Here is a 14,535-nt window from a genome sequence, read left to right on the forward strand (position 1 = left end):
CTATGGTGATAAGAAGTGCGTTCCTGAATGTTAAGAATTGTAAATTTTCATCAATTTTAGCACCGCCATGCAGAAAAATTGAATGTAATACCAGGACTTTGCTTATGCATAAAAATTGACTAACTAACTTGATTTACATGCTCCTTTAATATTCCTTATCTCCCATCATTAGATTACCTAACGAAAGAAAATACAGTTTTTCATACTGAGTCACTCTACGCTCACCAAGAATGTCTAAAATTATCGAAATCAAACCGCTATTGATTCACTTATCAACCGAGCAGCGATCATAGAGCAGTTTAAAAATTGTCGTTGTTCATATTGACCATCTTACGTGCATCGAAAATATCGCAATAATTATTTCTCAGTTAAGAGTTTATTCAGTAGCCTTTTTTTTAACTGATGAGAATATAATAATTCAATCTTGCACGATCACTTCGGTGTCGAACTGAAGCGAAGTGGAAATTCAGCATCGAAATTTCATCGGAGATTCTTCTCGCCTTCGATTATCTCTGTAGTGAAATTTTTTTGATTGTAAATTCGTCATTAAGTTTAGCTAACACAAAAAATGCTTGTTTCAGTAATGAAATTCTCGGAAATGATTCTTTCAGTTACTGATTTATTTTATAAAATCTCGTGAACTAATTTTTTCACGAGTGTTAATGAAATGAACTTCTTCTGACCTTGATTTTCCCAACACTATGAGACTATTTTTTGCGTCTTGGATTATCACAATTGATTTACTTCTTGTCATCCATAGCAACATGTCACAAATATAACGAAAAAAAAAATCAAAACTTTAGTTTAACTGTTCTTAAAACTAACGACTAGCCGCGTTTTTTTTCATTCTTCTACATGTAAATTTGAATCGATGGAGACGCTCAATCATTCATGTGAATCTCAAAAGTTGCGAGGGTTTCAATAAAATTATGAAATCATATTTAAAAAGCTTCTCAACCATATTTCTTATTTCTTCTCAACGTTCAACGGATTCGTACTGAAATTTTTAAACACGATATAATCTCTGGGAAGCATTGAAACATATTCGCTCCGGCGTTCGACAGGCGTCGTAGAGTATGATACTCATAAAAATATCCTGTCCCACGATTTCGGCTGGAATTTTAGCATGTGGGATAAATCATAAATCAAAAAAGTTCGGTTATTACTTATTCATGTTCTTAGTAACATCAATGATGCGACTTGTTGTTGATGTTTTGCAGTCTATTTCAATCACTATCACTTAAAAAAGAGCCAGGAAGCCGTACTTACTTTTTGGTATTATCACTGCCACAGGTACTTTTGCCTTGCACGAGAAAAAGGGACCCGCGGTCGGCATTCAACAGAATTGACACATTTTGCAGTATTTTGTGGCACAACGAACGCACTTCCAACTCGTTACAGATATCCTTCACCTGTTGGAGGAGGGAGAGAGAGAGAAAAAAGCACAAAGCATAAACAGATAATCCACAATCCCGTAAAGTAGTAGCAGTACCAGTTCAAAAATCAGCTCCCGCTCATCCAACTGTCGCAGCTCGTTGCGTGACAACCGCTGGGGTCGCTGGCTTCCGCTGGGGCCGCCTGCCGTTCCGTTCTGGTTCGGGCCGCTACCGCACTGGAAACTTTCGCTCTGCAGTCCAATACTGAGGAAGGTGGGTGTCCCGTCAATGGTGTTTACGATCGGCTTCAGCAGACCGCCTCGTTCGAATTCATGGGCGGAAATTTTCCTGAATGATGGAGTAAAGAGAAAAAGAAACAGAATAAAGGACTTAGTTTTGAATGGTTTTGGCTGGATTTTCTGGCGGTTGAAGAAGTCCTATTTTTCTCCAGTAACGAGTAAATTTAGCGCTTGATCGCTTTGGGATGGATATTTTTGTGTTTTCTTTCTGTATGGTTTGAATAACGGAAAAGGTTGACGTTTGAGGTTTATTTTGATATTGTTATGATATCAATGTCTTCAGCTCGGCACGGGATTCGCATGTTTTTGATCTAGCAGGATTCATCCTGAGAACAATCTTGAAATATTTCAAATGAGACCTAACACGCGTTTTAAGAATTTTGACGGGTTCAAGCTGCTAAAATTTATGAATAGGTTTATTAAATGTAACAAAGTAATATGCTATTTAATATTAAAGACATTTCCAAAGAATAAGATAATGAATCTGGTGATCTTTTGGCATAAATTGGTAGCTACTGATGAAATCTGAACCCACTATTACACTCCAGAAAATGGAATGAGTTCCAGGTTGGAGTGCTCCGAAGGAAGGAAATATCATTAACAATGAGTATTCCATCGCATTGTTGAAGTAATTGAAGGCCGCAGTAGCAAAAATAACTATTTGCAAGCCAATGCGCCGACATACAAAAGCTTCACAATTACGTCTAAAAACCACCTTGTTCGCCCGATTTGACTCTTTTATACTATTATCTGTTTTAATCCAAAACAAAAAATTTCCCAATAAAAGAAATAGCTCTCGTAATGCCGCCGAGTAGTTTTCTACAAACCTTCTGGAAAATCACTTAAGTTAAAGTTTTAAAAATAGCTTGAATAAGCGTATCTTCCTCAAAAGAGACTACATTCAAAATTAACTTAATTTCTGAGGAAGATACCTAGTAAAGATAAGTGGCCTTCATAGTTTAGTTTAGAGCGTTGTGAATAATTAACCTAAAACAGGATGAGAAAAACGAAAATTGAAGGAAAAAACTGTTTTAATCCACCTAGCAATGTAAACATGCCTTTTCATAACCTTTTTTCGCGAAAATGGAATGTTTTTGTTTTGTAATTTTTGATTGCTTTTCGCGAAATTCTCAAATCCTCTACGTGTATAGGACAGTTTGAATAAATTACCTTTACCTTAATTTAATTACCTAACTAGATCTTAAAGTACGCCTTAAAATGTTCGACACACTATATCTCCAGAACGGAACATCAGATCCGAGTAAATGCAGTCTTCTTCGAGAAATCTCAGTGGATTTCATTTAGGAATTTTGCACTTCGACTTCCGCAAACTGAAACCGAGGATTGGTAGTACCGAAGTAAGTCAGTTTGCATAGCCACCAACTAACAAGATCTGGAAACTAGAAAGACTTTACCAGTCAGTTTCATAAAAGTTACACCCTTTACCAACATATCTTGTAAAAATGCTCATGCAATTGGAAGTTTCTTCTTATTGCCTTGTAATACTGGAAGTCGAATCCAGATCAAATTTTGAATTTTTCAAGGAAACTTTCAATTTGAATCAGGGGACGGGTAGAGCGTGATGCGTAAGTCGATGCCTTTCACGCAGCCTACCTGTGTTCGATTCCCAATCCCGCACATAGCGTCAGAAAGTTTTTCTGGCCCTAAGTGGCAAATGATCTTATGGTTAAAACCTCTGTAAACGAAACAAAAATAAAAATTTGAATCATTTTTACAGTTTAACATTATGGTCTTACTTTTTAGCCTTTCGCTATTTCTGTTTCTGCTATTTGTGTTTTTTTACTATTATTGATATTGATATTATTGATATCATTGATATTATTGATATTATTGATATTATTGATATTATTGATATTATTGATATTATTGATATTATTGATATTATTGATATTATTGATATTATTGATATTATTGATATTATTGATATTATTGATATTATTGATATTATTGATATTATTGATATTATTGATATTATTGATATTATTGATATTATTGATATTATTGATATTATTGATATTATTGATATTATTAATATTATTGCACATTTTGTCATTTTTGCAATATTAACATTTTTTAGATTTTTTTATTTGTTTTTATATTTTCGCAATTTTTGCTATTTCGCATTTTTTTTAGATATTTTCTATTTCAATCATGGCAAATTTTGAAATTTTTTGAAATATTTGGCACCTTTTCGCATTTTTGGCAATTTTTGGCAATGTTTGACAATATTTTACAAATTTCGGCAGTTTTCGCAACTTTTTGCAATTGTTGTTAATTTAAACATTTTATTAATTTTTTTGTTGGTTTTTATCAGGTCGCATTTTTTGCAATTTTTGTATTGTTATGAATATTTTCGATTTCAATTATCAATTTTTCGATTTTGAAATTATGCCAATTTTTCGCAGTTTTTGACAACTTTTGGTTATTTATGGCAGTTTGGTTAATTTTCGAGAATTTTTGGAAATATTTGGCAATTGTAGCATTTTGATATAAATTTTTTTATTTGCTATATGTTTTCCAATTTTTTGCAATTTTCGCATTTTTATGAATGTTTTCCATGTCAATGATGACCATTTTTGTAAATATGACAATTTTGACAACTTTAGCAATTTTCGGCAGCTTTCGTCAATTTTAGGAAAATTTTGGTTAGTTTTATCAAGTTTTTATCAATTTGTTATCAATTTTGTATCAATTTTGTATCAATTTAGTATCAATTTAGTATCAATTTAGTATCAATTTAGTATCAATTTAGTATCAATTTAGTATCAATTTAGTATCAATTTAGTATCAATTTAGTATCAATTTAGTATCAATTTAGTATCAATTTAGTATCAATTTAGTATCAATTTAGTATCAATTTAGTATCAATTTAGTATCAATTTAGTATCAATTTTGTATCAAATTTGTATCAATTTTGTATCAATTTTGTATCGATTTTGTATCAATTTTGTATCAATTTTGTATCAATTTTGTATCAATTTTGTATCAATTTTGTATCCATTTTGTATCAATTTTGTATCAATTTTGTATCAATTTTGTATCAATTTTGTATCAATTTTGTATCAATTTTGTATCAATTTTGTATCAATTTTGTATCAATTTTGTATCAATTTTGTATCAATTTTGTATCAATTTTGTATCAATTTTGTATCAATTTTGTATCAATTTTTTTTAGCAATTTTGTAGCAATTTTGTATCAATTTTGTATCAATTTTGTATCAATTTTGTATCAATTTTGTATCAATTTTGTATCAATTTTGTATCAATTTTGTATCAATTTTGTTTAAATTTTTGTTAATTTTTGTCAATTTTTGTTCATTTTTGTCAATTTTTATCAATTTTTGTCAATTTTTATCAATTTTTGTCAATTTTTGTAAATTTTTGTCAATTTGGTTTCGACATTCTTGCAATGATTGAAATCATTACTGTATTTGATTATTTTTTTCAATTTGTATTCAATTTTTTGTCAAGTTTTTATTAATTTTTTGTCAATTTTTTGTAATTTTCTTGTATTTTTTTCGTCAATTTTTGTTAAATTTTTTATGCTAGTTTTGCATGTTTTTGCATATTTGTTCCTAGTTTTGATAGTAGAGTTTTATTTGTTTGTGATGTTTCTAATCGATATACTAACATTGTGTATTGATTCACTACAAAACTGATATTTAGCACCGGTTTCGACGTTCTTGCAATGATTGAAATTTTTGCTGTAAAGGGTTATTTTTTAAGAGGCATCGGATTCGATCTTCAAAAAAATAACACAAAAAATGTGAGAAAAAACATGAAATCTTCATTGAAATCGACACAACGATCAATATAATTTAATGTTTGTAGGTGATTTCATACAAATGTTAACCGCGGCTCCGCTTTAAACGGCCTATGCGTAAGGTCCAATTTTTGTACACTCTCTCCAGCATATCCGGTATTTCACAAATAAATGCTTTAATATCGGTTTCCAGTGCGTCAATCGTTACTGGTTTATCGTTGTAGACACGAGCCTTAACAAGGCCTCTCGAGAAATAGTTCAATGGCATTAAATCACACTATCTAGGCGGCCAATTGACGGGAATAAAACGTGAAATAAACTGTTTACCGAAGGCGGCTCTGAATTTGGTCATTGTTTCGCGTGCCGTGAGGGATGAGGCACCGTCTTGTGGAAACAAAATGTCAGGCATTTTCAGTTCTTCCATTTTAGGCAAACAATCGTCAATCATCACACGGTAGCGCTCTTCATTCACAGTAACGTTCCGCCCATCGTCGCCTTGGAAGAAGTTAAGCCATATGATGCCACCGGTCCATAATCCACACCAAACAGTGACTTTTTATGATGAATTGGTGGCTCTTGCAATGTTTCTGGCTGGTCTTCACTCCAGATGCGGCAATTTATCTTGCAAACGTATCCATTCAACCAGAAATGAGCTTCGTCGCTGAACACAATTTTTCGATAAAAAGGTGATTCTTCCTCCAACTTTGCCAGCAACTATTCACCAAGTGTTAGACGATGTAAGTCGATTCATTATTAAATTATATACCAAATTGTATATGTATGACAATGACACAAGACACGATTCACGTGTGATCTGTCAAAAATAGTGTTGCCAAAAAGACATAAGTAAAAAAATCACCCTTAATATATTCTTTTCTATAATCGTCCACAACATCTTATATTAATTTACCAGAAGAGCCGGAAGACGCTCTTGGAGACATTTTTCCAAATACACCTGTCCATTTATGGTACTTGCCGCAGCGAATTGAGAAATTCATGGCGAACTACGACATCTTTTGTGTCCGGTGGTTCACACTTATCTTTGTTAGTTAGATACAGGTTTCTTGGAATCTGGTTCAATCCCGTCTTCGCATATGTTTCCTTATCCATTACAGAGCAGTTTAGTTTCGTTATCTTCGCCGCAATTTGGTTCCTGCAATTTCCGGACACGACTTTTTGCCATCGTATTCTGTTTTTTGTTATGGTTTAGAGATTTCTGAAATAAAAACGTTCGTAGCTCAGCTCAAGTTTTGGTATTTTGCACGAAGATATTGCTCGCATGTACTCTAAATGGAGGCGTTTCCGTTTAAGAACCCCAACCACGTAATTGATATCGTTGATCTGAAGATTTTTTTTCGGGTTCTTTGTTTCGAACCAACATTCAGTGGAATTCGTGATTGTCAAATTTGTTTCCGATAGCGCGATGTGACAGTTCCTTATTTTCAAAGTACTCGTGTGAATCTTTTCCGTGTACGCACGATACTTTTGCACACATTAAAATATGTCGACAATACACATTAAAATATGTCTACACAAATCATCAATCAATTTTATCCAACTGATAAAGAATTTGAGCAATTTGAGTGTGTGCGGATTAAAACTGTACACTCTTCAATCATACAATTTTCCTTCACTTTTAAGAGCTTAAGTTTTGTAAGCTTCACTTTTTTTTTATATTTTAAATTTTTTTAAATATCAAAATTGTTTTGTTGTGCTTATCTTATGCTAATTTTAAGCATTTTTGTTTATTAACAACAGACTTTTAAAAAAGATTTGAAAGATTGGTGTTTTGGGGATTAGAAAAAAGAATTTGAAATTAAAATGACACAGGAATTCCTGACATCACCAGAACGATGTATAGAGAATATTTTTTGTTAGCTTACTTCAAGCACCTTGAACACAAATGTCGTTCTCAATGTATTTATTTCAATGCGCTTATGGGATCACCATTGGAAAACTAATTACCGTCTCGCTTTCATATCACCAACATCAACCAAGACCAACCCCCAGAGCACTTATTCACCGTTCACAATGGGAACTTCATTAAGCCAATACAAGTGCTCGGAATGGAAATAATCCCAGAAGGCGAATGAAACGGTGCTCAGTTTCGTTTCAAGTTCTGTATATCTACGTAATGCATATACGATGACCACAGCTGGGACAATCGTTCAAATGATAACCACCATGACAATTTGATGGGTGAACCGTTCTCCTACGGCCGCTCCTATCTTCCTATCTATCCTATGTTCGAGGCGCATCATTTCAAATGCCATTCTAATGTGCATTATGATTCGTTCTGAATCTAGCCTAATCGAATAACATCAGCAAATTCCACATGAAATTCTCTCCGGGAACGACTTCGTTTTCTATGTTATTTGCCAATTATTTCCACTTTAATGACTGCCAGGTTGCATAGCCATCGCCTGTTCGGAGGATGCAGTCATCGGAATGTCGTTAGACCGAGGCACAGCAGAGATAACCGAACAACTCATCGCAGATTTGGAGAACTGACTTCAAAAGGTTTGAAGTTGCTTGATAGGATATAATATTCATCATCCGGGGTCCCTGAAGCCGGTCTTTAGGGAAGCTTTACAAGCGCAACCACAGATTCCACCCATCGCATAATATAATAATGTCCGGATTAATAAGGAGAAAAATTGGAACGTGATTTGATTGTGCAGGGATTTGTGGAAAATAGTTTTCTGTGTGAAATTTTATATATATAAAACTCGAACGGAATCGGCGTTAGAATGAATGATAGTTTGAAGCAAATCACACTGTCCGACTTACCTCACTGGAGTCGTTGCTCCGGAACCGGCACGCGACGAACTTGCTTGGGCAACAGTGCCGTGGGTCGGTGAGTCCATGCTGTTGCCGGTGCCGGTCGTCATCGGTGTCGCATGAGACACCAGCCATCCATCGACCATATTGCGGGTTGCCTTCCGTATGAAATAGTCCTGTACGAATTCCGGATTCTCATCCAGCCAGGCTTCCATCCGGGCGTACTCGGCATCGTAGCCACCGCTGGAACTGGTACCGGTGACCGGTGGGCCTCCGCCACTGCTGCCGCTGCTATTGCCCAGATGGTGCAGGTGCTGATGATGGTGATGCAGGTGATGCAGATGGTGATGATTGCTCAGCCCCAGCGGATGGTGGTTCAGACCGCCTCCGGAGGTACTGTTCGGTCCAGACTGTTGCGAAGCTGGCTGTAGCTGTAGCGGCAGGGGGACACCAGAACAAGAGCCCAACGATGCATCGAGTCCCACTGTGCCCCCCTGCTCGGCGGGCATTCTGCTCTGAGGCTCCTCTATACTGCGCAAGTGCAGGCCTGTGTGGAGTGGAGAAGGCGAATGAAAAATAGTGTTAATTAAAAATCGAACTGAAACAATTATTAGATATTTTATTTTATGGGTTACTATCGGTATCGACAAAATCGTAAAATTTTAGTGTCATGCGACAATTTGTTCGAACGGTTCTCTGTGTTTGGATTCTTTTCAGAAGAATACAAGGAAGGCAAAGTATGACACCTTAAATCAAGTGATTTGATTTCTAGATTGACTGCACTCAAATAAAACACATACTTTTGTCTATTACTTAAAAAAAAATACGCCATACGGTCGGTCCAGTTTTTCAGTACATTTTCGATTGTATGCAGCTTTATTTCAGCTATGGCTGCACGAATGTTGTCCTTCAAGGCTTGAATTGTCTCTGGTTTGTCCACATAACACTTATCCTTGACAGCCCCCAAAAGATAATAGTCTAACGGCGTCAAATCACAGCTCCAAGGCGGCCAAACGACATCCGAATTTCGAGTGATAATTCGATCTTAGAAGACTGTGCGCAGAAGATCGATCGTAGCGTTGGCTGTGTGGCACGGAGCACCGTCTTGTTGGAACCAAATGGTGTCCAAGTCTTCCTCTTCAAGTAACGGGAAGAACCAATCTCTAATCATGGCGCGGTAGCTAGAAGAAAAATGGCCCAATTATGCCGCCAGACCAAAATCCGCACCTAATCGTCACTCTCTAAGGATGCATCGGCTTCTCTATGATAACGTGCGGGTTTTCCGTCCCCCAGATGCGACAATTTTACTTATTAACATACCCGCTGAGATGAAAATGTGTCTCGGCGTCTTCTTCAAGCTGATCGCAAGCCCAATTGGCGAAGCGATAACGCGTATACACAACTATTTTCGTTCAGCGGAAGGACAAAACTAAATTTCTGTCAAATTAGAAGTGACATTAAGGTTACCAATGGCGAAATAGACGCTAGTTCGAAAAAAGTTAGATGGCGGAACCTGTATTTGAAGCAGAACGACTCTAGAAGCGCCCATTTCTCGGTATCGCGACGGTAACTTTCTGTTTTGGTTGGATCTGGCGATGAAGTTGTACGAAATCAACAATGTTGTTTTTGGATCGAATGATACAAATCTAGGCAAGCGCCGGAAAACAGGGAAGGTCTTCAGAAATGACAAGAATTTGAAGAAAGAGTGGATAAAATTGAGTACGAAAAATTGCGCAAGTGCTGCACAGAATTTGATGGGAAGCGTTTGGTCCAAACTCCCCTAAATGTTGGTTGTCGCACGTTTTCATCCGAGGAGCGTCAAGGATGTGATTCGCGGATTGATCCAAATTTTGACCGATATCCCAGTAAAAGCATCACAAAATATGATCCTATTATTGAAGGAAGATTACTGAACGAACTCATGGTAGTGTAGGCGAAGTTAATTGTTTACCGGCCACTCCACTGCTTTATCATTATGCCCTCTCATACAATGGCATAAGGATTGTGGTCGATACGTGGTTGCTGACCAAATTGTGGTATGTACGGGCTGTCTGTGCCATGGCCTGTGCAGTCATCTTACTATAATAGGCGATAGTACAATACATCATTATCATAATCACCGTGGGTTTGTCCCTTCAGTCAAAGTTCAGTGAATCACCACAATTTGGATTGTGACTTGAGAATGTTATTTCTAGTTGTTGTAGGCTGTCTGTGCTGAAGTACTGTGGTTTATTTTCAATAGTCGACATTTAGGAAGAATGCTCATTAGCAATATTAAAATCCTTAGTGTCTGTATTTATTTCAAAATTAAAGAAGATATTATAAAACATGATATGTTTGATAATTGCGATTATTTTGCCGAATATCGAAAAAACATACACTGACCATATTTGCATATCAGTCCCATATGGAAAATCGGCATGTCGCGAAAAAGACGAAACAAATTTTATTTTCGATTTTTTTGATTTAAATTAAAATCATGGTGTTATTACATGAAATATCGATAAATACACCTTTGCTATTATCAGGTGTACAACTTTGCTACCGCCATTTTCCGATAGGTTTCTGTACCGGTTGAGGCTGGTTAAAATACATAGATACATGCCTTTAAAATGAGTGTGTACAGTGCCTAAAGAATTGTCATCGCCGTTTCAGTGACAGTTGTTCTTGTTTTCTTATTATTCACGCTCGAAAATGTCTGTTTATGTGCCCAATTCTCGCCATTTGCGGGAAGTTTTACTTTTCTGTTATAATTCGTAAAAAATGCAGCTGAAGCGCATCGAATGCTCTCAGAAACTTACGGTGATTCTGCTCTGAGTAAAAGAACGTGTCGGGAGTGGTTTCATAGTTTTAAAAATGGTGATTTCGATGTCGAAGACAAACATGATGGTGGAAGAGAAAAAACCTTCAAAGATGAATAACAATTTACTACGAGGTCTTAAAACCGAGTGAAACCATCACAGGAGATCGCTACCGAACGCAACTGATGCGCCTTAGTCGCGCGCTAAAAGAAAAGCGGCCACAGTATCAAGAGCGACATGGCAAAGTCATCCTCCAACACGACAATGCTCGGCCTCACGTCGCAAAAGTGATCAAAAAGTACCTGGAAACGCTGAAATGGGAAGTCTTGCCCAACCCGCCGTATTCCCGAGATGTCGCCCCTTCTGACTTCCACCTATTCCGTTCGATGGCACACGGCCTGGCAGATCAACATTTTCAATCCTTAGAAGAGTTGGGAAAATGGATTGCTTCATGGATAGCGTCAAAAAAGGACTCCTTTTTTCGAGCCGGGATCCGAAAATTTCCGGAAAGATGAGAGAAAGTTGTTGCTAGCGACGGACAATACTTTGAATAATACATCTGTAAGCACTTTTTCGCAATAAAGCTTTAAATTTTGGAAAAAAACGGCGGAAGCAAAGTTGTACACCTAATACAATATTGCAACAAAAAATTGAAATTGAAATTATTGAAATTTGCGCTACGCGGATACTTTGCGTATGGGACAGACATGAGTTGATATTTTTTCACATTTTACTGAACAAACCCTAAACTTTTATTGCAATTTCTGAAAGTATATTGAGGATAGATTCCATTCCTCAAGCTAACTCAAAATTGTCGAAAATCGATATGGGACTGATATGCGAGTATGGGCAGTACAGGATACGAATAATTACTACTGACGAAGGATAACTAAAACAAAAAATATAATTGCACACATTTATGTCAGAAGGCTGACCGGTATCAGGAATAGAAATAAATTAATATTCTTTTTTTTTTAGATCCGGTTCGATGTTGGCGCTGATATTCTGACCATTACGGTGACTTTGCACATACTTGTCCGGCATTGTCTCGTATCAGAACTGAGTCAGAGAGGTGTGAACACACTCCTGAATTGGAATGGTTAGAACAGACCCTAATTTTTCTCCAACATTGACACAGGCTTCACCGACTGACTGAAAATGTGAGATATGTGTCCCTGCAGAAATACAGTTCTCGTAAACCACGTCATCCAAACACACCTAGTAATTTCATAGCATGATACGTATAATTCCCGTTTTAGACTGCTGTGTTTTCAATCGTAGTATACTTTGTACTTTCTCTTTAATCAATTTAATCGAAGACTTCGAAGTGTTTTTAGAATTTGTGATATGACAGTGGGATGCCTTGTTACTTTTCTATTTCAAATTCATCGCTGTACTATGTTTGGTAGTTTACTATATGTTCCTCTAAACGGAAACAATCAAACAGTAATCGAGCAAGACCATTGGCCATTGAGAATGTTATAAATATAATACACATTGCTCGGTTATATAACTTTCATGTACTCAGTATTCGAAATGATCTCGTAGATTGAAGCCCAAAATTACATGAATTCAACTGACCGAAGCGCCATCTGTCTATCATTATCGGCGTTATAAAATTCAAGCATAACTAAAATGGATTGTGGTCGGTTGTGTGAAGCAGAGATGTCTATCTCCTCTGTGTGACGAAGAGCAAGCAAAATTTCTCCCCTCGCACTGACAACGTCAACGAGAGCTTTTCTCTTTCACATTTATACACCACTGTTGTGTAAAGTGTGCACGCATCATGAGTGCGTTTGTTTATTTCCTTTTACCTCTTCCACTGAATCGCACGAAAGTGCTAGAGCATTAGCTAATAAATTCTCTGAGGTGGATGCAGATACTTTCACAGAGGTGTACACGCCGGTGAGCACTCTGGTGTATGGTTTGCGTAGAAGGAGCGTGGACACGCAAAATCAGCAAAATAAAACAATTTATCGTAAAATTTTCGGTTTTCCTTGCAAATTTTTCATAGCAAGGCCAGATCAATTCTCTATTAATTGAAGTTCACAGAAGTGTTCGCTCACCATCACGCGCCAGTGGTCACTTGGGTGTATTTAGACGAGAGCGCGTGTGAGCGATTCATGCGAAGAGAATGTGTTTCACTCGCGCCAGCTGCTTTAACCACAAGCACACACTCAAATGCTGTCTATTCGACACTGAGAAGAAGTGCGCTTTCCTCTTTGTGCGGTGCTTCGTTTTTTGCATCCTCGGTGTGGCAAAAATCTGACTCTAGCGTGTATCACTCTGGTGAAATGCCATCTCTGGTGTCAAGATAGTTAAATCTGGAGATGATTTTATAGAATGTTTGGTTTCTTACAAAAGTATGGTTGTAGTTCATATGAAATATGTGAAAATTTTCAAGTCGTCCATGTTATTCTGGCTGAAACCCAACCGCGAGTGGTTTATCTTTCTCAGTAGTGCTGTCTTATCTCGCGGCCACCATGATTTATTTACAGCAATGAGAATAAGAAACGGGCTACTTCGTGAGAACGTTCCTTGAAGATGTTGTATGTTTTTCGTTATTTACAATGTCTTATTTCATTTCTAATTAACAATTTCCTCATTAATTCCGTCGAATATCCGGGGAATGCTTAATCAATGGATCGATTACTTTTTTTTTACAATTTATAAGAATTGTTTTTTTTTGGAGTTGAATGCAAAGTTGAAGACGCGCGCGTTAATTTTATATCCGTGCAGATATTGCTTACGACCATGTTTATTAGAACGTTTAAACTGCGAGGAGGCTCCATTTAGTATTTTGTTATTCTGGTTAGGAAGTAGATATTGACATTACTTCATATCGCGATAGACGTTATTGTTTGTCTAAGGGTGTTCGAGTGATATCCTGGCAGTATTACGGGTGCCAAAAAAAAAATAAAACAACGCAAAGGATTGAATGCATTAAATGGTGGCAAGCCTCCCGACGGTCAGCTGTTCGGAGTTTTACGAGTTTCAGAAGGTAGTCGTTTTATACATCGTATTTTAACAGGAAGGATATAATACAAAACACAATACTATCGGTAGCCGGCTACCCAGAGCAATAAACGCATGATAGAAGTTTTCGGAAATTTACTACCAAATAATCTCTTCTTGTGATGCATGTGGGGATGCAGAGGATTCCTTGGTTTCTAATAGCAAAATGCATCGAATTAACAAGCCTTCCCTTCTCAAGTAGATCTTTATTCGGATGTGGCCGGCGTCAGTATTGATCAGCATGTACGGATCAGTGTAGTTTACACTGAAACTACGTGCTATTCCCAAGCACGTTGTTTCTGGAAAACATTTTCAACAGGTTTCAATTGTTTACAATTTTTTCTCAGATTCAATTTCTGCGTTTTCGAGTAACAACGATACAATGAAAAAACAGTTCAATAAAAACTTTTTTTGATTCCATATCTAAATATCTCGAGAACAGTTTCATCTAGGATGAAGATTACTATGATCAAATTTAA

At 36.6% G+C, this 14,535-nt stretch overlaps 1 protein-coding gene across 15 annotated transcripts in view; it reads right to left on the minus strand.

Annotated features, from left to right (window-relative positions):
* Nucleotides 1–14,535, minus strand: part of LOC131429786 (dual 3',5'-cyclic-AMP and -GMP phosphodiesterase 11-like) — a 346,593-nt gene that overhangs the window by 38,917 nt on the left and 293,141 nt on the right. For all 15 annotated transcript variants that reach the window (XM_058594142.1, XM_058594134.1, XM_058594136.1 and 12 more), the window contains 3 exons: nt 8,250–8,787; nt 1,493–1,724; nt 1,270–1,412 (listed from right to left, as the gene is read on the minus strand). In XM_058594142.1, the coding sequence (XP_058450125.1) occupies nt 1,270–1,412; nt 1,493–1,724; nt 8,250–8,749 (875 nt within the window). In that variant the 5' untranslated portion in view covers nt 8,750–8,787. The remainder of the gene's footprint in view (nt 1–1,269; nt 1,413–1,492; nt 1,725–8,249; nt 8,788–14,535) is intronic.

This window comes from Malaya genurostris, chromosome 2 (assembly GCF_030247185.1).
Source record: "Malaya genurostris strain Urasoe2022 chromosome 2, Malgen_1.1, whole genome shotgun sequence".
Taxonomy (NCBI): domain Eukaryota; kingdom Metazoa; phylum Arthropoda; class Insecta; order Diptera; family Culicidae; genus Malaya; species Malaya genurostris.